The sequence below is a fragment of the Gracilinanus agilis genome, chromosome 5, assembly GCF_016433145.1.
Source record: "Gracilinanus agilis isolate LMUSP501 chromosome 5, AgileGrace, whole genome shotgun sequence".
NCBI lineage: Eukaryota > Metazoa > Chordata > Mammalia > Didelphimorphia > Didelphidae > Gracilinanus > Gracilinanus agilis.
Window position 1 is genome coordinate 209,067,043 of NC_058134.1, and position 24,500 is coordinate 209,091,542.

At 35.9% G+C, this 24,500-nt stretch overlaps 1 protein-coding gene across 2 annotated transcripts in view; it reads left to right on the forward strand.

The window, feature by feature from the left end:
• Nucleotides 1–8,678: 8,678 nt before the first annotated feature.
• Nucleotides 8,679–24,500, forward strand: part of BCL2L13 (BCL2 like 13) — an 80,753-nt gene continuing 64,931 nt past the window's right edge. The window contains exons 1-2 of one of the 2 annotated variants that reach the window (XM_044679503.1): nucleotides 8,679–8,846; nucleotides 24,172–24,361. In XM_044679503.1, coding sequence (XP_044535438.1) covers nucleotides 24,241–24,361 — 121 coding nt within the window. In that variant the 5' untranslated portion in view covers nucleotides 8,679–8,846; nucleotides 24,172–24,240. Of the gene's footprint in view, nucleotides 8,847–23,751; nucleotides 24,362–24,500 lie in introns of those variants that run through there. The other variant, XM_044679502.1, reaches the window with a different exon arrangement.

Here is a 24,500-nt window from a genome sequence, read left to right on the forward strand (position 1 = left end):
GACAGAATGGTGGGTGATATGCTCTGTCACCTGGAACAGTGGTTGATCATTTTGTTGATCAGAATTCTTTTGTCTTTCAGAGTTGTTTCCTCTTTATAGTGTTGTAGTTATTTTGTAAGTTGTTCATTTGGTTCTGCATTCATACACCATAATTTATTCAGCCAATTCAGCAATTGGTGAGTACTTTCTTTCTTTCAAATTCAATTTTTTTTTCTCTTCTCTCCTACTCTTCCCCAACTGAGAAAGAAAGACAAATATGTATAGTCATACAAAACTAATTCGTATGTGGACCACTTCCCTTTCCCCTTCAAATAAAAAGAAGAAATTCTTCAATCTTTACTCTGAGTCCATCAGTTCTCTTTCTGGAGACAGAAGTTTCATACTGAGTCATTTGAAATTGTGATTGGCCCACCTGGTGGATTGAATTTCCTAAATCAGGTTTCCTAGGTGATTATCTTTATAATACTGTTGTAAGTTGTTCTTTTGTTTCTGCTTCTTTCACTTTGCATCAGTTAATACAGGTTTTTTTCTGGTCATCCCCTTCAGTATTCCTTGAAGTACAATAGCATTCCATCATTCATATACCATAACTTGTTTAGCCATTTGCCAAATTGATGAGCATCCCCTCAATTTCCAATTCTTTGTCACCACAAAAAGAAATGCTATATTTTTGTATACGTGGGTCCTTTTCCTCTTTCTTTGATTTCTTTATATTATTATAATCCTAGTGATTGTGTTGAAGGGTATGAACATGGGTGGCTAGGTAGCACAATGGATAAAGTGCCAGGCCTGGAATTAGGTAGATTTAGGTTCGAATCTGGCCTCAGATACTTCCTACTTGTATAACTCTGGCCAAGTCACTTAACTCCAATTGCTAGCTTTTGCCCTTCTGTCTTAAGCCTTGTTACTAAGGCAGAAAATCAGATTAAAAAAAAAAAGGGTATATATATAGATTAATTGCTTTTTGGACATAATTCCAAATTGCTTTCTAGACTGAACTAGTAAACAACTTCACCAAAAGTACATTAAATAAAATACATGTTTTCCTACATCTCTTTCAGCATTTGCCATTTTCCTTTTTTTGTGAACTTAGCCTAATAGATATTCAATGGCATCACTCAGTTGTCTTAATTTATGTTTCTATAATTACTAGTGATGCTATCATATGGCAATTGATAGTTTGAATTTTTTCCTCTGAAAATTGTCTATTAATATCTTTTGGTCATTTATCAACTGAGAAATGGCTCTTATTCTTATAAATTTGATTGTTTCCTATAATGAAATGAGACCTTTATCAGAGAAATTTGCTGAAAGGATTTCCCTCTAATTTCCTGCTTCTCTTTTAACTATATTAGTTTTGTTTGAACCTTTTTAATTTTATGTAATCAAAAATGATCCATTTGACTTCCTATGAATGTCTCTATCTCTTGTTTGGTCATATACTTTCCCCCTTTGCCCAGAACAGGCAAAGTAATTTCTTCCATGCTCCTCTATTTTGCTTATGATGTTGCCCTTTATGTTTAAATCATGTACTCATTTTGAGCTTTTCTTTTTTTATGGTGTGAGATATTGACCTATACCTAGTTCCTGTTAGACAATTTTCCCAACATATTTTGTTGAATTCCTGCCCCCAATAACTGGGATCTTTATTAAAAACTAGCATATTGTGCTTATTTGCTTCTGTGACCCCATAATATGCAATTCTTTGCTAAAGCAAAAAGTCTTTCTATAAATATTGTTGTGCATGTGCCTTTTCTTTTTAATTTGATCTCTTTGGTGTATATGTCTAGTGGTGGTATCAATGAGTTGAAAATTATGTACAATTTGGTGACTTTTGAGGTATAGTTTCAAATCGCTCTCTAAGATTATTATCATCAATTCAGAGTTCCACCAACAATATATTTGTTTGTCTGTCCTCCCACATGCTGTCCTACAATTGTCAATTCCCTTTTTGTCATCTTTGCCAACTTGATGAGAGATGAAACCTCAAATTTATTTTAATTTGTATTTTTCTTATCATTAGTGATTTGGAACACTTTTTTTTTAATGACTATATTCTTAGCTTAGATTTCTTCCTTTCAAAACTGGCTATTTATATCCTCTAATCTACTGGAAATGGCTATTGTTCTTATATGTTTTGATCAAGTCCATATATGTATGTATGTATTAATATATAACATATGAATATCACACACATAGATTATTTGTATATGTGTATACAAACAGATTATACATCTATAATATATATTTAGATGTGTACTTGATCAAAACATATAAAAGGGGATAGCTGGGTGGCTCAGAGGATTGAGAGTCAGGCCCAGAGACAAGAGGTCCTAGGTTCAAATGTGACCTCAGACACTTCCTAGCTCTGTGACCCTGGGCAAGTCACTTAACCCCCATTGCCTAGCCCTTACCAATCTTCTGCCTTAGGATCCCTACACAGTATTGATTCTAGGTCAGAAGGTAAGGGTTAAAAAAAAATCATATACAATAATAGCCTTTCCCCAAAAGATGAATGATCTCTCTCTAAATATATATTTGTATGGTCAAGGGATATGAATAGGGAGTTTTCACATGAAGAAATCAAAACTATCAATAAGCAGATGAAAAAGTGTTCTAAATCCCTCCCAAATAGAGAAATGCAAATCAAAACAACTCTGAGGTACCACCTCACACCTAGCCGACTGGCCAATATGACAGCAAAGGAAAGTGGTAAATGTTGGAGGGAATGTGGCAAAATTGGGACACTAATGCACTGCTGGTGGAGTTGTGAATTGATCCAACCATTATGGAGGGCAATTTCTAACTATGTGGAAAGGGTTATAAAAGAATGTCTACCCTTTGATCCAGCCATACCACTTTTGGATTTGTATTCCAAAGAGATAATAAGGAAAAATATGTGTACAAAAATATTCATAGCCGCACTCTTTGAAATGGTAAAAAATTGGAAACCTAGAGGATGTCTCTTGATTGGGGAATGGCTGAACAAAATGTGGTATCTGTTGATGGAATACTATTGTGCTGAAAGGAATAAAGAACTGGAGGAATTCCATGTGAACTGGAATGACCTCCAGGAATTGATGCAGAGTGAAAAGGAGCAGAACCAGGAAAATGTTGTACACAGAGACTGATACACTGTGGTAAAATCAAATGTAATGGACTTCTGTACTAGCAGCAATGCAGTGACCCAGGACAATTCTGAGAGACTTATGAGAAAGAATGCGGTCCACATCCAGAGAAAGAACTGTGGGAGTAGAAACACAGAAGAAAAACATATGATCAATCACATAGCTTGATGAAGATATGATTAGCGTTTTGATGTTAAAAGATCACTCTACTACAAATATGAATAACATGGAAATAGGTTTTGTATAGTGATACATGTATAACCCAGTGGAATTGCTTGTCAGTGCTGGTAGGAGAGAAGAGGGGTAGGAAAAATCATGAATCATATAACCATGGAAAAATATTCTAAATTAAAAAAAAAGAAAAATATATATTCAAACTTATTACAAAGACTGTTTTGTAGTTAATTGCTTCCCTTCTGATTTTTACTACTTTAATTCCATTTGTACAAAAAATTTTTTTATTTTACACAATCAAAATTGTAAGTTTTTTTTTCCTGTGTTGTCTCCCTCCTTCAGAATGGAAAAAGGATTGTGTTTCTTTTTGCTTATACTTGTACTCTGAGTGTTTAGTACAGTTCTTGATTCATAGTAAAATCTGGCTTCAAAGAGGTTAAGTGATGTCCTTATATCATAGTTATATCTGTGAACTTGACATATATACCAAAAATGTCCCACGTAAACTAAAATATTTATAGCAGAACTTATTGTAGTAGCAAAGAACTGGAAACAAAGTGGAAGCCCATTGATTGGGGCATGACAAAATAAACTGTCATATAGGAATGTCCAGGAATATCAGTGTATTGTAAACAAACAACAAACATAATGAAAACCAAGGTTTGGAAAGATTTACATGAACTGATTCAAAGTGAAAGAAAAGCCTTATAATTAGCTGCTTAGCTAAAATGAGCAACAGACTCATTGAGAACTGATCCATGTACAGTCTTTATTTCTCTAGCACCTAGCATAGTATTTGTCATATATTTAATAAAATTAAATATAAATGCCTACTAAGAGCAAAGCCCTAGACATACCAAAAAAACAAGTTACTCCTCTCAAGAAGGTTACATTCTATCAGAACTTCTTATGTAGTTACATGCCAACAAAACTGCTAACACAAAATAGAGGATTATTATTTTCAAAAATATAAAAATATTCAATTAAAAACTAAATATAGGCAAAAGAAGACAAAACTTTCTATTTGCTAATGTCATGATAATTTACTATTAAAATACTAGACAATCAACAAAGAAACTGATAGTATTTTCAGTAAAAACTGCAGGCTACAAAATGCAAGACTAAAAAACATATCATTTCTGTATAGTAACAAAATCTAGAGACAATAGGAGGATATTGCATTTGATTCAAAACAACTACAAAATGCCTATTTTGAGAGTCAAGCCAGAAAAGTACACTCAAAACTGAATTACAAAATGTTCCTTGAAGAAATAAAGAACCACCTAAATAGTCAAAGGAATAGACATCACTTGTGGCTATGCTGTGCTAATTAATAAAAATGACAAAATTGGTGAAGTTAATTTCTATATTTAAGGTTCTCAACTACTATTAATTTTTTTTTAAACCCTTAACTTCTGTGTATTAGTTCCTTGGTGGAAGATTGGTAAGGGTAGGCAATGGGGGTCAAGTGACTTGCCCAGGGTCACACATCTGGGAAGTGTCTGAGGCTGGATTTGAACCTAGGACCTCCTGTCTCTAGGCCTGGCTCTCACTCCACTGAGCTACCCAGCTGCCCCTCAACTACTATTAATTTGGAAAGAAAAAGAAAGATTTTAGAACATGAAGGAAATAATGAAAAATGTAGGAATGAAGAAGGAATAGCACTTCTAGACCCCAAATTATATTATTAAGGATGAGTACTCATCAAAACCATTTAATACTGCTTGAAAAATAGGAAAGTAGATAAATGGAAAAGAAATTCAATAATCCAGTGTTTGATAAATCTGAAAATATTAAGAAAGAACTCCTTATTTAAAATGAGTTACTGGGAAAACTAGAAAAGTATTTGACAAAATCTTCTACCTTATTCCACAATACATTCAAAATGGATACAGAATCTGAATATTAAAGATTATGTCTAAAAAAAAGAACAGAAACAAGTCATAAGCATTTTGTGCATAGGTAAACTTTGGTTGCAAAGACACTTCTGACTCTTTTCCAAACAACCCCTTTGCCAGAGGACTATATTTAAAAGAGGACAATTAAATCTAAAGAACAAGAAGCCCACTCTCAGTCACCCTAGCCTATGACAAGTGTCCTCTTGCCAAAGTTTCTGTGACCTCAAGTAGCCAGGCTGTTTCTCTACTCTCTCCAAAAGATTATTTAACCTGCTGTTCCTCTATTTCTCACTGGAGACCCCCCAGTACCATGATGCCTCATGCTATTGGAGAACCCAGATTCCAATAGAGGTTTTATTATAACTTCTTTGTTTGTTTGTTTTTGGGTTTTTTTGGGTTGACATATTTGGAAGTAATACCAAAATTAGAAGTTTCCAACTCAGCTTTAACCCTGGACACATGGCACTGGCAGGTATCCTTTATGTTCCAGCTCTTGATTTGATTGGCATGTCTGTCTACATAAACAAATTCTTGAATTTCTGAGCTGGTCTCTTTTTCATTTGTATCCTTGGTTGGTTCCTTTAATTGGCGGTTTCTGGTAAGTCACATGAGCAATTTCAGGTCCTTTCCAACATGTTTTCCTAAAGGGCCAAATGCTAGCTGTATGTTTTTAAATTATTTAACTTAACTAATTAACTAACAGAATTTAATTAATTCTGACACAAAACATTACTAGCTTTTTATTGTAACAATTAATTTTTTTTGCATTTTACTCATGATTATATTCGCCCCAAAACTGAGGGCCCTGAGTAGGAAGCCTTTTTCAAAATGGTTCCTTAAGATAACCAGGTGAGAATCTGAGTTTGGATTCACTTCTCTTCAAGAAAATACGGAGAAATTGAAAACAGAAAAAAGGAAGATTGAAAATAAAATTCATATCCTCCAAGAGGAAGTCTCCAAATTAGAGGAAAAACAAAACAAAATGAAAGTTAACTGCAACAGTTACTGAAGACAAATCTTTACTTCTTCCTTTACCCTTCAACTTTCCCCCTCTCCACCAAACCTCAGGATGATAATATGTGTCTATTGCAAGAAATTAGGCCTTTAGAAGAGGTAGTGTCCAAAGTTACAATGTAAGCCACAGAATATGTTACCTTGCTCCCTATTAGAAAAATGAGGTAGGGAGAAGAGGGAGGGTGGCTCCTTGCCCAAGACAGGGTGGCTCCTTAACAAAGATTAACTCTTGCAAGATCCCTAGAATACCTGTGATCCCTGCTCCCAAATCCTTCCGAGACTTAACCTTCATGATCTTCACTGATTTGGGTAGTGATTTTGTGGTACAAAAAACAGGAGCTAAAAGTAGCAGTGAGAAAGAATGAGATTGTACATTAATTAAAAAACTTTAATTGGAAATTGATCTTGAGTACAGCAGAATGTAAATCCAGGTTAAATTGAACTCCCAAATTAAAATTTGTAGATTAAATTTAAGTCTGGGAAACTGTCTGGACCAATCAAAAAGTAATTAAGATTTAATCAGAGTAAAATAGAGGAAAACTCCTTTTAATACAAAATGTCAAAGCTTAAAATTCTTTGTAATAATAGTTTGTAGAAAGCTTTTGTTTATGGAACATAAGAACTTCTGGGTTTTGCCCATATTGTATCTCTAAGATATACTTAGATGGAATTTCTTAACAGTGGCCATAAATGCCATCAGTTTAGTACATTAACCACTAATGATTAAAATGTACATTAGTATCTTAAGAAATGGTGTTAAGAATTGGAAAGTGCAACTCTCTTTTTCACTCTCTCCAGACTCTAAAAGACAAAGAGAAAAGCAATCTGAGAATACAATGGAGTAGGTATGATTTAATTTGGAAAAAAAAAGTTTTGTGAATGATATAGAAGTATTTATTTAGGCATTCTACCACAGTCTTTGTTAAAATAAGCATCTTTTCAGTGAATTCATTTGTGTGACTTGAAAAGGATGTTATTAAATTGCTAGCAGCATCTCATTTTCCTCAGGGGGAAATGAGAATTTTGAATTTGAAGATTTTTATATGAGTTCTTTTTATGATGGTTCTGTGATACTGATTTGGTATGCCTGAGTAAGTACTTTTAAGATTGTTCTGTTTTATAATAGGATATTCAATTAGAATTTTTATTTAGTATCATCTGGTATCTTTTTTGTTTCCTTCTACTAATGATACCAAGTAGAACTTTAGTAACCTGTGTTCTGTTTTTAGCTTTCGTGTTTTTTACAAGTTAGCATTTATCTACTTTTTAAATGTTGCTTTAACTATGCCACTATTATGGTATTCTTAGGTAAAATGCATTTTCATAGCAAGTGTGCCATATATATATGTACATATATATATATATACATACATACTTTATACACACACACACATATATATATATGTCTTCTTGCTACAAGAGAATTCTAATAAAAATACAGCAAAATACTGCTAAAAGATAGCTAACAAGGTTATATTTCACTACTGTTAGAAGAACCAATATCAAACTATTTAAAAACCATCAGAACATTTCAATCAGTTCAGAATGCTGCATGTCTGTTGTGGTTGACAGCATGAGCAAATCCCCAGAGTCATCTGTTCCTTTTAAGAGTTTGGTTGTAAATTCCTCATAAATTATTTTCAGCGAGGAAACTGTTCTGAGTAGCTATTGCAGATATTTCCAGAAGGCCCAAGTCACTGAAGTCTACCTCAATGATTTGGGCCTTCTGGAAATCTGGTCCTTCTCATTGCCTAGGTTCTGAATTGTATAAGAAACTACCAGGCCAAGGTGCGAGAACTGCCTAAAGCTAATAAACCTTAGGGAGGTGAATTAACTTGAGCCAGAAACTGATATAACCAGTAGGTGTCAGAAGCAGGCCTCGAACCCAGAGTTGCTGGCTTTGGGGGCCAGCGATCTCTCCATACAACTAGGGAAACTACTGCCTTCCCGCCTAATTTCGGACTCCTTTCGACGTAATGACGCCACTAGCCCCACCCTACTACGTAATGACGCCACTTCGCAGCAAGTGCTTCATAGTAATCCTTTACCTCCTCTTCCGGGCCTAGTTAAGAGATGAGATTCATAAAAACATGTGTTTATCACTTCCTTCTCCTCCCTTCCTCTCCGAGCCCCGTCTTCTCCTGCTTCCCCAATTCTCTCCCAGTCCTCCACCCACATCTTTCAGTAGCCATGACCGGAAGTGAATGAAATCGACGTCGCTTCCTCCCCGAAGAAAACTAGAAGAATCAGAATGCGCTGAGCCAGGGGATTGTGCTGACTATGCAGACTTTCTAGTAGGAGTCAGCCCCGGGATCACTGCCCGTATCCTCGGTCACCTCCCCGTCTGAGGGAGGGGTTCTGGTTGGCTCTGGCCCTCCCCTACTCCTCCTCCTGTCCACCCCTTCTCCGTCGCCTCGACGTTGACGGTGACGTCACCACGTGTGGGTGACCTCCGCCTCCATCATGGTCGCGGCAGTAGATTAGGGTCGTGGGTCTACCCTGTCGCTGTCGCCGCTGCGGGATTGTGTGAAGAACCCGCCGCCGCAGCCGCTGCCAACGCCGCCGCTTCTCCCTCCTCCTTCTCCTCTTCCTCCTTCTCCTGCTCCTTCTTCTCTTCCTCTCCCGGAGCCAGGTGACGAGGGGACGGGGGCCGGGCAGCCAGGGCCGGGCCGGACCAAGCCGAGGAGGCGGGGGCTGGGGCCCGGAGCTCGGGTGCAGTAGCTCGGCTTCTCCTTCCCAGCCACCCAATCCCCGGGTGGCTTTCATGCCCTCAACTCCCCACCCCAGGACCATTTGGGGTGAAGATACACTGGTCTCTTCCCTCAAGACTTGCCGAAGCCTCCCTCCCTTTACAAGTTTTGCACTGGAAAGAGGAATGGGGGCGCTTCCATTGCAAGTCCAAAACTTGCGGCTTGCATGTAGTTGAAAACCAGAGAGCTGATAATAACTGATAACTATTTTACTGAAGAGCAAATCGAACAATAGAATTAGAAGGAATTACAAGTAACTCTTTGCTTGATTTTGCCTGGGCTACTCACCATGTAGCTAGGGGACTTGTGTAGGAATCCTGACTTGGGCTCTAGTTAATGTAACTGGGTTAATTAAGTCACTGAAAAGGTGAGATCCAAGATAGCCCCTATCTATCAGGGTGTTTTTTTTGTTTTGTTTTTGGTGAGGATCAAATGAATTAGTATATACAAAGCGCTTTGCAAACGTTATTTATCCAAAGTGATCCACTTTCCCTATTCAGACTTATTAAACCAAGCTGATTCTTTACATCTTGGGAGTTTTATTTTCATCAAAAAGGGGGGAAATGGCCAGCTGAAAAAAGTTCTTGTTTCCACTGGTTATTTGAGAGAAAAATTAGTACCAGAAAGTCAGTGTTGTATTTATAACTTTGGATGAGTACACACTTCCTTCTGGTATTTTTTTTCTCCAGAGAATTGAGCAAGTACTTATATACTGGTGATGTTTGTGCTTGTGAAATGTTCCAAAATCCTTGGTGCCTTGAGCATTGTGAGTATTTAAAACATTATGAAGCAATCTTTGTTTAGCAATATGAAAGCAAGGAAAATAGGATCATAAATTATCTCAATGAACATCCTACTCATTAATCTTTCTCAATCTGGAGATATGTAGGAATAAGTGAAATTTTGAGGCTAATTATTATATTTTCCATACATTTATCAAGAACCTGCCCTGTCACAGATGTGTTTGGTACTGAAAATGCAAAGTTGAAAACAAATACAGTCCCTACTTTTAAGGAATTTAGAATTTTAAGTTGACAGCTCGCTTACCTCAGAAACATGGCACAGAAGGCCATTTTTTCCATTCACTTTGCCTGCTTCATTTCTTGCACAGCTGATTGTAATTGGCTTCTAATTGGTCAGCTTGCTAGCAGTTTCTCCTGGCCCCCAACACCCACCCTCCTCACTGCTGCCAAATAATATTCCTAAGTTTATCTTCATTGCTTGGCAATCTTTATTATCTTCCTGTTGCTTCTAGTGTAAAATATAATTATCTGATCCTATGCAGTTGGCTCAGCTGGAGGCTTTATGCTTTGATACTCCATTGCTCTCTCCTCCACCTCCCAGACCCAAATCATAGCTTTTTACCCTTTATTTCTTTTAAACCCTTTCTCCCAGTTATACCCCCTGAGCTTTGTTTTACCTCTTACTGATTTCTCTTCTACCCTGTTCCCTGCTCTTTCCCTGTTGAGTTGAATGGATTTCTATAAACTCACTTGTGAGAGTTCTACCTTGTTTTAACCAGTTACTGATGAAAGTAAGGGCCGGATGATTCCAGCCCCTCCCACCCCTCCTTTGTAGAGATTTTTTCCCCCCACCCTACACAATCTGATACACTTTGTAGATCTTTGTTGGACTAGTTGTGGGGGGAGCCATTCCATCTTTCAGGCAGATAATATCCATAGTAGAGATGGCCCAGAAACATTGTGGAAAAGTTGTTTGGAGCAAGGCGAGGGAGAGCTCACCTATGAAAGCCCAGTTTCCAGGAGTATTTGAAACCAAAATTCATTAGAGAAAGAGAAGGGAGCTTGTTTGATAAGTTGAAGATACTCAACCTAATTCTTGCCCATTTTGAGTGATGTGTTAGATCATGCTTAGTAGATTATGTAAGCTAGAAGTTAATGTTTATTAGAAAATTGAGTTAACAAATAGTTGTTGAATACCTTTCATAGTAAGCCTTTAGAGCAGAGGTTCTTAACCTGGAGTCCCTGAACTTATTTTAATAACTATTTCAATATAATTGGTATCCTTTGTAATCCTATGATTTGTATTCTATGCATTTAAAAACATTTTGAGGATTGGCTGCTCTCTGTCCATGACACACAAAAAGTTAAAGACTCCTGATTTAGAGCATGATGTTGTTTCCCTGTTTTTATATTGTTTAACAAAACAAGAATAAAGCCTTTTTTAAAAAAATAAAAGGTTGCCCAGCTAAGCAAAGTGATTGCCATTTAGCCCTTTACACATATTTCATGTTATTACATAGGGCTGGCTGTGTTGAAGACAAAAAAAAATGCCTTGAAAGATGAGTATAAGTAGGAGTGGGGCTTGATGGTTAAAGAGATTTTTTTCCATTAAGGAAGACTTGAGATCATTATATATAGTTTTTGTGTGAGTCATTTAAGCTTTGAGTGCTGTTTGCTGCTTTCTGACTGTTAATTGAAGTGACTTATCTGCCCCGGTAGACAGTTTTCTTCTGGGAGTACCTGCTTTCCCCTCCTCCTTTCTTAACAAGATATTACATTTTCAGTAATTGAATTTTTTGTAATAGTATTTATTACTTACAGCTTATTTACAGGTAATCTTAGGGAAGCTTAATTAACTTATTTGGAAAAGCAGAGCCTTAAAAAGTTATATTTGGAGTGGAGATCAGAAACAAAGCATAAAGGAATGCCAGCCAATGACTATAAATATTCTTGGGTAATTATCATAAAGTTTTAACCAGTATGCTTCACTTAGATAAACATGCTTTTGAGCTCAACAGATACTGTACTTCGTGCCTGTTCAGTTTTTAAACAAAGCATATCTTGACTAGCAATATTCCTCATGCTGAAGGAATGTCTGCTAGCCCACAATTTATATTAAGCATCTTCATTTTTATTCTTGAAGGAGATCTAATGATATATAAAAGGAAGTGTGTACCTCAATTGACTATACCAATGATGGGCAAACTTTTTAAAGAGGGGCCCAAAGGAAAGGAAATGCTCATCTGTCAGTCTGTTTCTGAGGCAACTCTTTCAAAGTTTCCTTGTATTGTATCCTACTCATTGTATTGGTCAGATTAGGAATAATGTCATGAGGCCTGCCAGATAGAACATTTTAGGGGGCCGCATCTGGCCCACAGGCTGTAGTTTGCCCATCACTGGACTATACCAACAAAGTTCTGCACAATTTATTGAAGCGATCCCTCCCCCCAATTTAATCTTTTCACCCTTTCTGATACCCCAGTCCCCACTACAACTAGCCCTGGGCTTTATTTCACTTCTATGTCATCTTGTCACCAGTTGCTGTGCCATTTGAACTGGAAACCTTGCTCTTAGGACTTAACTTTTTCACTTTCAGAAGACTGCTTGAGGACCCCCTGTACCTGTTGAGTATTTTTCAGTCAGACACAGTGGATTTAGTCATGTCTGACACTTCATGACCCGTTTTGGGGTTTTCTTGTTCATGATAGGGGAATGGTTTCTTTTTCTAGATCATTTTACAGATGAGGAAACTGAAGCAAAGTGACTTGCCCAGGGTTACACAGTTAGTAAATGTCTGAGACTGGATTTGATCTCAGGTCTTCCTGATTCTAGGCTAGACACTGTATCATCCATTGAACTACCTAGCTGCACCCTGTCATTTGGCCCCCTTGATTCACTCCTAGGCTATTGTCACCTCCCTTATCATACCCCTTCTTGTTTCCACCTTCTAATTATTGATCCATAATCCAGTCAGTTCTGTCATTGACCCTTTAGTCTACTTACCCCACAGCTTTCCAAAACAAAGTACTCTCCCTTTCTACCACTCCCTGAAGAGAAATGTAAGCTCCTTGAAGGCCAGTATTGGCTTTGCTTTAGTCCTAGTATCTCTAACCCTTGGCACTTAGTAAATGCTTGAAATCGTTTTTTTCTCCTTTTATTGATTCATTCATTGCATTGGTCCCTTCCAGCTCTAAATATATGATATAAATAAATACAAAGTAAAATATTGCATTTTTCAGATAGTTGATGAAAATTCATGCTAAATTTGCTGCTGACATCAGTGGCTTTGAGAACTTTTAGATTGTTTTAAATTATAGAGAAGATTAAAATGATTTTTGATTTTTTGTAATCTCCATTGTTTCTTTATAAAATGGAATTAAGATGTGTTAGTCCAACTCTTACAGTAGTGTTAATGTTTATTAGATTAGATTCTAATTTTAGGAAAATTTTAATTTTAAAATTGTTTATATTTATCTTTTCCTTTTTTGATATCACTATAACCAGTTTCCTTTCCCTTTGACCAACTCTTTCCCCTTTCCCTCAAAAAAAAAGCCTTCTTATGTAACAAATAAGCATAATCAAGCAAAACACATCCACACATTGGCCAGGTCTAATTTTTTTTTTTAACATTTATTAATATACATTTTTAACATGGTTACCTGATTCATGCTCCTCCTATCCCCTTCACCCCCCCCCCCCACTCCCCCCACCCATGGCCGATGCGCATTTCCACTAGTTTTGTCATGTGTCCTTGATCAAGACCAATTTCCAAATTGTTGGTAGTTGCATTGGTGTGGTAGTTTCGAGTCCACACCCTCAATCATGTCCACCCCGACCCATGCGTTCAAGCAGTTGTTTTTCTTATATGTTTCCTCTCCTGCAGTCCTTCCTCTGAATGTGGGTAGCATCTTTACCATAAATCCCTCAGAATTGTCCTGGGTCATTGTATTGCTGCTGGTACAGAGGTCCATTACATTCAATTTTACCACAGTATATCAGTCTCTGTGTACAGTGTTCTTCTGGCTCTGCTCCTTTCGCTCTGCATCAGTTCCCGGAGGTCTCTCCAGTTCGCCTGGAACTTCTCCAGTTTATTATTCCTTTTAGCACAATAGTATTCCATCACCCGCATATACCACAGTTTGTTCAGCCATTCCCCAATTGAAGGACATCCCCTCCTTTTCCAATTTGTTGCCACCACAAAAAGCGCAGCTATGAATATTTTCGTACAAGTCTGTTTATCTATGATCTCTTTGGGGTACACACCCAGCAATGGTATGGCTGGATCAAAGGGCAGGCATTCTTTTATAGCCCTTTGGGCATAGTTCCAAATTGCCAGCCAGAATGGCTGGATCAGTTCACAGCTCTACCAGCAATGCATTAATGTCCCAATTTTGCCACATCCCCTCCAGCATTCATTACTCTCCCCTTCTTTCATTTTAGCCAATCTGCTAGGTGTGAGGTGATACCTCAGAGTTGTTTTGATTTGCATTTCTCTAATTATTAGAGATTTGGAACACTTTCTCATGTGCTTATTGATACTTTTGATTTCTTTACCTGAAAATTGCCTATTCATGTCTCTTGCCCATTTATCAATTGGGGAATGGCTTGATTTTTTATACAATTGCTTTAACTCCTTGTATATTTGAGTAATTAGACCCCTGTCAGAGTTTTTCGTTATAAAGATTTTTTCCCAGTTTGTTGTTTCCCTTCTGATTTTGACTACATTGTTTTTGTTTGCACAAAAACTTTTTAGTTTAATATAATCAAAACCATTTAATTTACATTTTGTGATTTTCAGGTCTAATTTTTTTAAGTTTCATGGTGTGCCTCTAATTAGTTTCCTCTTGATCAAGAGTTAGAAAGCTCACTAACCTCCTCTTCCTTTTGAAGGTTGAGAAAATAGATATAGAGAAGCTAAGTGACTTAACTAAGGTCTTGAAGCTGGTTAATGTAGCAGGTCTGTATTCAAGACTAGGGATTCTAATTCCAAATCCAATGTTCTTTGTATTATGTAGTAGATATTACACAGGGCTGGAGTAAGAAAGACAGAGTTCAAATTTTGCCTTGGGCATTTTGTTAGTTGTCTCACTCTAAACAAGTAAAATAAATAATCTTTTTTGTCAGTTTCCTCTTGTGTAAAATGGGAACCTTCTTATCAGGGCTGTTGTGCAGTGCTTTGTAGACTTTAAATTGCCATGTAAATTCTATTTTTGCAAAATTGTTTATACAATGTTATGCAAGTGAAAGACTTTTTTAACTTTAATGTTGCCAGTAAAAGTAGCCACCAGTAATGGGTTTGGTTAGTAGGTTGTTGTAAAAGAAGTAAGCAAACTGAGGTACTATAGAAAGTCTTGTACAATCCCTATGCTTGTTGTCTTTCCATCATTGCTTGATGCATTCTTACTATTCTTTTATGAATTCCTACTAAGCTCAACTCAAATGTCACCTTTTCTATGAAACTTCCAGATCTCTATATGCAATGCCTTCGTGTCTCTTTCTAAAATTCCAGTCACACATAAACTAACTAGTGAACATTTCACACTAGCTGACCCCTGGGCATCACAAACTCTTCATATCTAAAATAACTCAGTATCTCTTCCTCCACACTTCCCTAGTACTATCATCCTCACTATGCAGATTTGTAACCTCATTGTCAAGTCATTTTTTTTCATCCCACATACTCAAACTGTCATATCCACATGTCGGATCTACAATGTTCCTTGCATTTTCCCGCCTTTTTCCACTCATATATAACCACTACTCTGGTTCAAACTCTCACCACTTATTACCTGTACTATTGTGCTATCTTTGATTGTTCCTCTTGGATAATATCTTTCTTGATTACAATCAGTCCTTTACATAGCTTAAGAAGTGATATTTCTAAAGCAAAACTCCAGTGTGTCTGTTATTTCTAATATTAAATGTAAACTGCTCTTTTTTTACATCAAAGGCTTTCCATAATTTGTCATCTTCCTTTCTTTTCTGTCTTCTTAATACATTGTTCCTCTATTGTCCGACTATAATGGCTTACTTGTTATTCTTTACATAAACTCTTCCACCTCCTATTTCGTTTTTATATTGACCATTTTCCATGCCTTGAAGATTCTCTCTTCTCACATCTGTCTTTTGGAATACCTAACCTTTAACCTTTCTTAATTTCCCTTTTTGGTTTCCTGCCTTTCTTTAAGACTTAATTACCTTCTGCTTATATATGTACATGTTTTCTTCCCCATTAGAATGTAAGCTCCTTGAGAATAGAGACTTTCACTTTTGCTCTAGCACCTTCAGCACTTGGCATAGGACCTGGCATATATGTAGTAGATACTTAATAAATGCTTACTGAGTGGCTGATATCTAATTGGGGGTGGTGGGGAATGAGAAATAGGTATAGTGTTTATGTCTTGTTATGTATCTTTTTAAGAAAATTATGTATTGTTTTCAATCAGCAAAAATCTGCCTTCTCTCTCACTCATCCTAAGTCCTTTCTTCTGCCAATTGAGAATGAAAGAAAAACAAAACTTCTTTAAAGACATGTAAAGTTAAAAATGATCACTATGGAAATATGTTTTGCATGATAATACATGTATAGCTCAGATCATATTGCTTGCTAGCTCCAGAAATGGGGAGGGAAGGGCAAGAGAGAGAGAGAGACAGACAGACAGACAGACACAATTTGGATCATATAACTTTGGAAAATTTATGTGAAAATTTGTTATTACATGTAATTGGTAAAATAAAGTCATAATAAAAAAAAAACTAACATGAGAATAGATACGTAAAGTTGAGCAAAATCAGTTTGCACATTGGGCATGTCCAAAAGACAAATAAATTTATATAATATGCATTTATATAAATGTATATCTGTCTATATATCTTTGTCATTCTGTAGTCTTAGCCTTTCATTTTTGTATCAGGAGATAGAAGCATGTTTTGTTATTAATCCTTTGAAATTATAGTTGGTCATTAATGCTGATTAGGGTTCCTAATTCTAAATGTGTTTATAATATTATTGTCACGGTACAAATTCTTCTTCCAATTCTTTTCACTTCATTCTGCATCAGCTCTTATAGATCTTTTCAGGCTTCCTTAAAACCATTTCTTTTCATAATTTCATATACCACGAGGATTGTTTATTTGCTTCAGTTGTGTCTGATTCTTCATGTTGCAATTTGACATTTTCTTGGCAGAGATCTTGGAGTGGTTTGCCATTTCCTTCCCCAGCTCATTTTATAGATGAGGAACTGAGGCAAACAGTTAGGAATACTCTACAAGAATATTCTGTTACATTTTATATACTAAAATTTATTCAGTCATTCTCCATTTGATGGTTACTCCCTCAGATTCCCATTCTATCCTTAGAGTTTGTTTTGCTTAGAAATAATCCCACCTTCAATCTGCTTTCCATCTAACTCTCCCCTTTCTCTCCTATTTAAATGTTGAGTGAAATGTGTTTCTTTACCCACCTGAGCATGCATGCTTGTGAATGTTATGTGTATTCTTCCCTCCTTTGATAGTTCAGATGAGAGTGAGGGTCAAGTGCTCCCCCAACCCTTTCTTTCTTGTTTTTATAGACTTCTAGTTGAGTATCCTGGTTGTGTGAGATAACTTTTTCAAACTTTCCTTTACACCCCCCCCTCCATTCCCTACTCCTCAATAAATTCTTCTCCCCTTATCCTTCTGGTCTTTTTAAGTTCATCAGAATATAATTAGACCACTTCTAAGGCATTGTCTAATTAGATTTTCTCTGTGACCTCTGATGATGATAGGGTTCAGAGGGTACATATGAATCATCTCTCCATATTTGCATATATGCAGTATTTCCCTTACTTGTTCCCTTTTGATTATTTATTCTTGTTTATTTTTCTATGCTTCTCTTGTGTTTGAACTTCAAAGCATCTGTGTAGTAGCTCTGATCTTTTCATGAAGAATGCTTTGGAAGTTCTCTTTTATTAAAGCTTTTATTTTTCCCCTATAGGATTATACTCGTTTTGCTGTACAACTTATTCTTGCTGATAAGCCTATATCTTTGCTTTCTGAAATATTGTATTCCAAGCTCTCTACTTCTGTGTAATTTTAACTGTAGCTTCCTTTTCTGGCTATTTGAAATATTTCTTTGACTTAGAAACTTTAGAATTTCATCAAAATGTTCCTGGGAATTTTCATTTGAGAGTTTCTTTTAGAAAGTGGTAGATTTTATTGCTTTTAAGAGATCTGGACAGTTTAGGGTTTCTTGAAATTTTAATTTTGATTGTCGCGTTCAGATTGTGATCTTAAGTTTATTTCTCCATCTGTTTTCTTAATCAGTTGTTTTTTTTGCTATGAAATGTCTTCTAATTTCTTCTAATTTTTTTAACCTTTTGATTAATTTTAATATTTCTTGTCTCGTGGAGTCATTGACTTCTATTTGGTCTATTCTAATTTTTGAGAAGCTTGTTGCTTGGGTAAATTACTAATTGCCTTTCCAAATCTTCCATAGTTTCTGCTTCTTTTCTAGTTTTTCTTCTAGTGCTCTCATTTATAAAAAGCATTTTCTAACACTTAAAAAAAACTCCCTAAATATTTTTAAAACTCTTGCTTCATTTCTTCCTGGAATTCTAGTTGTACTTGTGCCCAAGCAGTATTTTTCTTTGAAGTTTTCTTGTAGGGGTTTTAGGAGTCATTCCTTCTGTGTTTTTGTCTTTAGCATCTCTCACTGATTTTTATGGTGGGATTTTTTTTTTTTTTGTTTATTCTTTTTTTCAGCCTTTTTCCTGACTTTAGATTTGATGCTGGGGTTGATCGCTTTGTACTTCTTAAGAGTAAGTGAGGACTGGTTCTGGACCCCTTTCTTGGGAATCCCGAGTATTGTGTTATTCTAAGATCTATGAGACAGCTCAGTCGTGCAAGCTTTTAGTGTTCTCACTACAACCTCTTTGATCTGAGCACTAGAATATTGCTAGACTTAGTTACTGTCAGCCTTTTGGAAAACTCTGTGGTTTCAGAGTGACAGAACTATGGGCTCTCCTAGGATAGAAGATGGAACAGAGATCCTATTTTTGTTCCTGGATTCTGAGTGACACGAGTTTCTTCTTGATTCTGAATTTATTCATTTCTCAGTACAGTACCTTGGACCTGTGACTGCTCCATACTCAGGACTGCTATTCTGGGGCCTTCTCTGTCTGCTTTGGATCTGCTCAGAACTGGATAATACATGACAAAATTGCCAGTTGGTACCTATTCCCACACTGGGCAATGTTGATATGTAGTATGGGTCTTGGACATCCTCTTGCCCTCATGTACAACCTGTCCCTGGGCTCTGGTGTTATCTACAATGGTGTGCTCTTGGCCAAATGCTGTCCCCAGTGTGTGTCTCCTCTGTCTCCCAGTATTTACTTGTGCTGAACAAATAAGTCACTGTGGCTTTTTCTGGATTTTCCTATCAAGATTTGCTCTGGTATGTTTTCTAGATCTAGATTTGGCAAGTAAGAAAACATAAAAGCTATTCTTGAAGATTATTTTTCAAATTATCTTAGCCTAACTTATTGAAAAATATTAGAGGCAGCTGTTGCTCAGTGGTTAAGAGCACTAGGCCTGGAGTCAGAAAGACCCAAATTAAATTCAGCCACAAATACTAACTAGCTGTGTGACCTTGAGCAAGTCACTTAACTTCTGTTCTCCTAGAAGATGGGTAGGTGGATAGAGTGGTGGATCTGGAATCAGGAAGACCTGAGTTCAAATATGGCCTTAAGACACTCATAGAGCTATGTAACTCTGGGCAAGTCACTTAGTCTCTGATCATCCAACTGAAATAGCCACTGGAGAAGGAAATGGCAAACCATGCTAGTATCCTTGCCAAGAAAACCCCATGGACAGTTCATGGAGTCCCAGAGTTGGACATAACTGAACAACAAATTAAAAAATATAGCAAGGATTGTCTCATGTTTTTGTATTGCTGATTTTAGATAATGCCATAGGTCATCCAATTTCATTTGTTTTAGACTGTGAGAATATGAGCATGCAAATTTACTGAGATGTGGATAAAACTTTCTGCATTTACCAGCATATGGATGATGGTTTAAAGGGGAAAAAAAACCACAGTTCAGTATACATTGTAAGTTATTTTAGATGATAATAATGATATTTTTATCCTGTCATCCATATAGGCTTATCTTTAGGTATGGTATTCAGTAATTTTGTTTAAAAATTTTTTTAAAAATTTCTTTCTATAGCTACTCTATTACTTTGTAATAAACTTGAATCAGAAATGTATTTTTATTACCTTATGCTGTTAAACTTGTAAATAAACAGATTTTAAAAAGCATTAAATATTTTTTATTGTATATTTCCATTGATGTAGAACCTGACCATATTTTTGCCTATAATTATAACCTTGAATAATGCTAATTTTAATAATGTGACTGCTTCATAATGTGACTTCATTCATGATTTATATTAATCAGAACTTGGCCTTACTTTTTGTGGCAGCATGTATTTTATGTAGACTGCCCTCTTTACTCTTTAAAGGGGCAAGGAAGCTATAAGACTTAATGTTGATATGGCTTCCTGGTTGTCTGAGATATAAAAAGCCCAATCTGCAAAGAATCAGGGATCTTTAGGCCTCATGGAATCTCTAGTGTTGCCAGAACTAATATACCTTCCTGGGAGTTGCTGCAATTACAGCTGTAGACTCAGAAGGGGAATCTCATCCTGAATCAGTGTTACGACCTTAAGATCCTTTTTACGATTGAATAAATTTCTTAGATATTTTATGATCAATGAAAATCTCACTGCAATTTGACCCTAAACCTGAACCACTAGACCTAACCCTGACTTAGGTCTACATGAACATTTCATTGTCTTTGTACTTGTTTGAATCTCTTTCAAAATAACTACATTTTAGCTAGTTTGGTTGGATAATTTAGAACCATGGGAAAGATTTGAAGAGGAGATAAGCTGGAACGAAATTGATATTTAGGGAGACTGTCTTACAATTGACTTTAGAGAGTAAGATATGGGATGTATCACTGGTAAGATAGGAATTTGGTATTTCCAAGGAATTTGATTTAATTATAGCAGATTTTAGAGTAACTTGAATTTCTTTAAATCATTATTAATAGGAATATTTCTTTAGTCTTGCTCTTTTAATTCTGTAGACCTAAACCTTAATCCCAAATCCAGCAATAGTATTAATATTTTTCCTTTGGCAATGAGAAGCTTTAGGAATTGATATAAAGTAAGTAGGACTTGAAAAATAATAGATGTACCCAAAGTCTTAGTGCAGTGTCAAACTCCAGTACAAATACTACAGCCATAACAAAATACTTTAAAATTTTAAAATATTGTATGTTTCTTATAAGAATTTAATGTAGCTACCATCATGTGCTATATAATACTCTAAACCAATTTTCAGACTTTTAAAAACTTATTAGCATATTGACTGAAAATTGCATTTTAAATCTTGGCTTTAAAATTTTCCAAAGAAGGAGGTTTTGGGTTTTGTTTGTTTAAAACCTTTACCTTCTGTCTTAGAATCAATATTGTGTTTTGGCAGCAAAGCAGAAGAGTGGTAAGGGCTAGGCAGTGGGGGTTAAGTGACTTGTCCAGGGTCACATGGCTAGGAAGTGTCTGAGATCAGACTTGAATCTAGGACCTTTTGTCTCCAAGCCTGGCACTCTATCCACTTAGTCATCTAGCTGCCCCCAAAGAATAAGGTTTTGATGCATACATAACAATTTTATCATGACCCCTCATGATAAGTTCTTTTTTTGCATGTAAAGATATTATGTTTTACCAATTAACTGTATTAACAATTTTCCATATATATTTTCTGAAATTATATGATCCAAATTGTCTCCCCCTTCACTTCCCTTACCCTTCCTGGAGCTGGTGAGCGATTTGATCTGCGTAGTTCATGTGTTATCATGTAAAACATACTTCCCATATTTGTCATTTTTGTAAGAGAATAATCATATAAAGCCAAAATCCCAGAATAAAAACCTAAATAAAATGGAAGTGAAAAATTGTGTGCTTTAGTCTACTTTCCAACTCCATCATTCTTTCTCTGCAGGTGGATAGCCTTCTTTGTCATAAGTCCCTCAAAATTTTCCTGGATCATTGTATTGCTGAGAATAGCTAAATCTATCATAATTGATCATTCTACAATATTACTATTATTGTGTATAGTGTTCTTCTGGTTCTGCTTATTTCACTCTGCATCAGTTCACGTAGATCTTTCCAGCTCTTTCTGAAATCATCATGTTTATCATTTCTTACAGCACAATAGTGTCCATCATCATCTTATTCTATAATTTGTTCAGCCATTCCCCAATTGATAGACATCTCCTCAATTTCCAGTTGTCACCACAAAAAGAGGAGCTATATTTTTGTACAAGACAGTCTTTTCCCCTTTTAAAAATAATCTCTTTGGGATACAGACCTAGTAGTGGTATTACTGGACCAAAGGGTGTGTACAATTTTATAGCCCTTTGGGCATAGTTCCAAATTATACTTCAAAGGGCTGTAAAACTGTGAATACCCTTTGATTCAGTAATACCGCTACTAGTTCACAACTCCACCAGCAATGTGTTAGTGTCCCAATTTTGCCACATCCCTTCCAGCATTTATCACTTTACTGTCATATTGGCTACTCTGCTTAGTGTGAGATGGTTGTTTTAATTTGCATTTCTCTCATCAAGAGTGATTTAGAACATTTTTTCATATGATTATTGATAGCTTTGATTTCTTCATCTGAAATTTTGTTTCCCTTCTAATCTTGGTTACGTTGGTTTTATTTTTACAAAAACTTTTAAATTTAATATAATCAAATTATTCATTTTACATCTTGTGATGTTCTCTCTCTTGTTTGGTCATAAATTCTTCCTTTCTCCATAGATCTGATAGGTAAACTATTTTATGTTCCCCCAATTTACTTATAGTATCACCCTTTATGTCTAAATCATATACCCATTTTGACCTTATCTTCACATGGGGTGTGAGATATTGGTTCACCTGATAGGTTCTAATGGGAGTCAGATCAGGTGATGGAGGTGGAAGAGCAAGAGGACCTCCGCCTGTCTGAGAAAGTGCCATCCAGAAACTGTTGCACTGAAGTACATAATGATAAGGATCACCATCTTATTAAAATAAAGCATATATTATTCATAAAACATAAGTATAAAATAAATTTAGGTAAACTTTTGAATGAAATTTTTAACTTTGTCGCATTTATATTTCTCAAATTACAAAAGCTTAACATTGCGCTCAAACTTTTGAGATACTCTGTGCAGTGATTCCAATAGTGTAAATGGAAAGAAAAATAAAACAAAACAACTAAGTGTTATATAATTATCCTGACCAAGTTTGTCAAAGGAGAAGAGTTGACAAAATATATCTCCCTCTCTACATTATGGAGGTGAGAGACTGAGTGTGAAATTCTTCACAGACTGTTGGACTTGATTGGATTTGCTGAATTGCCTTTTATCCCTTTTAAAAAAAACTTTTGTTATATAGTGAGCCTTTGTGGGGACAAGGAGGGAGGGCAGTATTGAGAAATGAATATTATGTAAAAATAGAAGACATCAATTTTTTCAAAAATCACCTAAACTTTGTATAGTTTCTTTTAAAAATCTATAAAAAGCAATACTGTTTTCCTATTGTTGTATAGGATTTTTGTGTAAAGTTGACTAATTGCCTTTCCCTGTTTAGACAGATTGGATATTTTTTATCCCTTTCCTTCATCAAATACAACATAGGCTCTATTAATGTGGAGATTCTTGTGTGGCTAATTCCTCATATCGTTTGTTAAAGTTGAAAACTGGGTAGGTTATCTAGTATGGTACTTGATTTGTGTAGGTATGGAGATAACATTTGATAGTAGTTCCAGAGCAACAGTACTCTTTGAAGTCTTGAATCATAAGATCACATTAGTTTTTATTTCCAGCGAATCTTAAAATTTGGCTCTCTTTACCCACCTATACCTATCTTTAGTTTTTTGGGGGCTTTTCTTTATCCTACTGAATGTCCACTAAAATCTTAAATAAAGCATATTCTTTTGTTTTGTGTTTTGAATGGAAACAAGATTATTTAGAAACAAAATAATGGAATAGCTATTTTGTTGGAAGCAGCTTGATATGATAGAAAGGAAACCTGAGATATAGATTCAGGTCTCAGCTATGGTGACTTTTCCTTGCTGTCAGTTCTTCAATCACTCCTTTTCCTCATCATTTTAAACAACTAACAAATATCTTGTCTTTCCCTCAAAAGAAAAAAAAAGTTAAAAGGGGAGAAACTGGAAAGAAAAAATTTGTGTTAGAACCAAAATTTGAGTATGTAAAGTCTCCACCTCTAAGCAAACTGAGTCAAGAGTTAAATGTCCTTTTTTGGGGATTAGGGGATTAGGTTAATAGTGATGTTAATAATGAGAAACTTTCAACTGGTATGATTTAGTAGAGTTTAACACTAACAAAACTACTTTTCTGTCTTTCAGGATTTTCCTATTTACTAGAGGAATAGTATCCCTGTGCTGGAACTTTGTGGAACTTGGTCAGCCAACCTAATGGCATCTTCTGTTGCTGTGCCTGTAGGATTTCACTATGAAACAAAATATGTTGTTCTTAGTTATCTGGGACTCCTTTCAAGGGAGAAACCACAAGAACAGGATCCTCTCTCAGCTCAAGGTAATAGTTGTAATAGTTTTGGCTTGTGACACTAGTGATTTTTTACAGAGAGCTTGATAATAGTAGTGAGATTGTAGACCTTAATAGTAGTTATAAATCTAATTCTGTTCAATTCAGACATTTATGTAACCATATACTG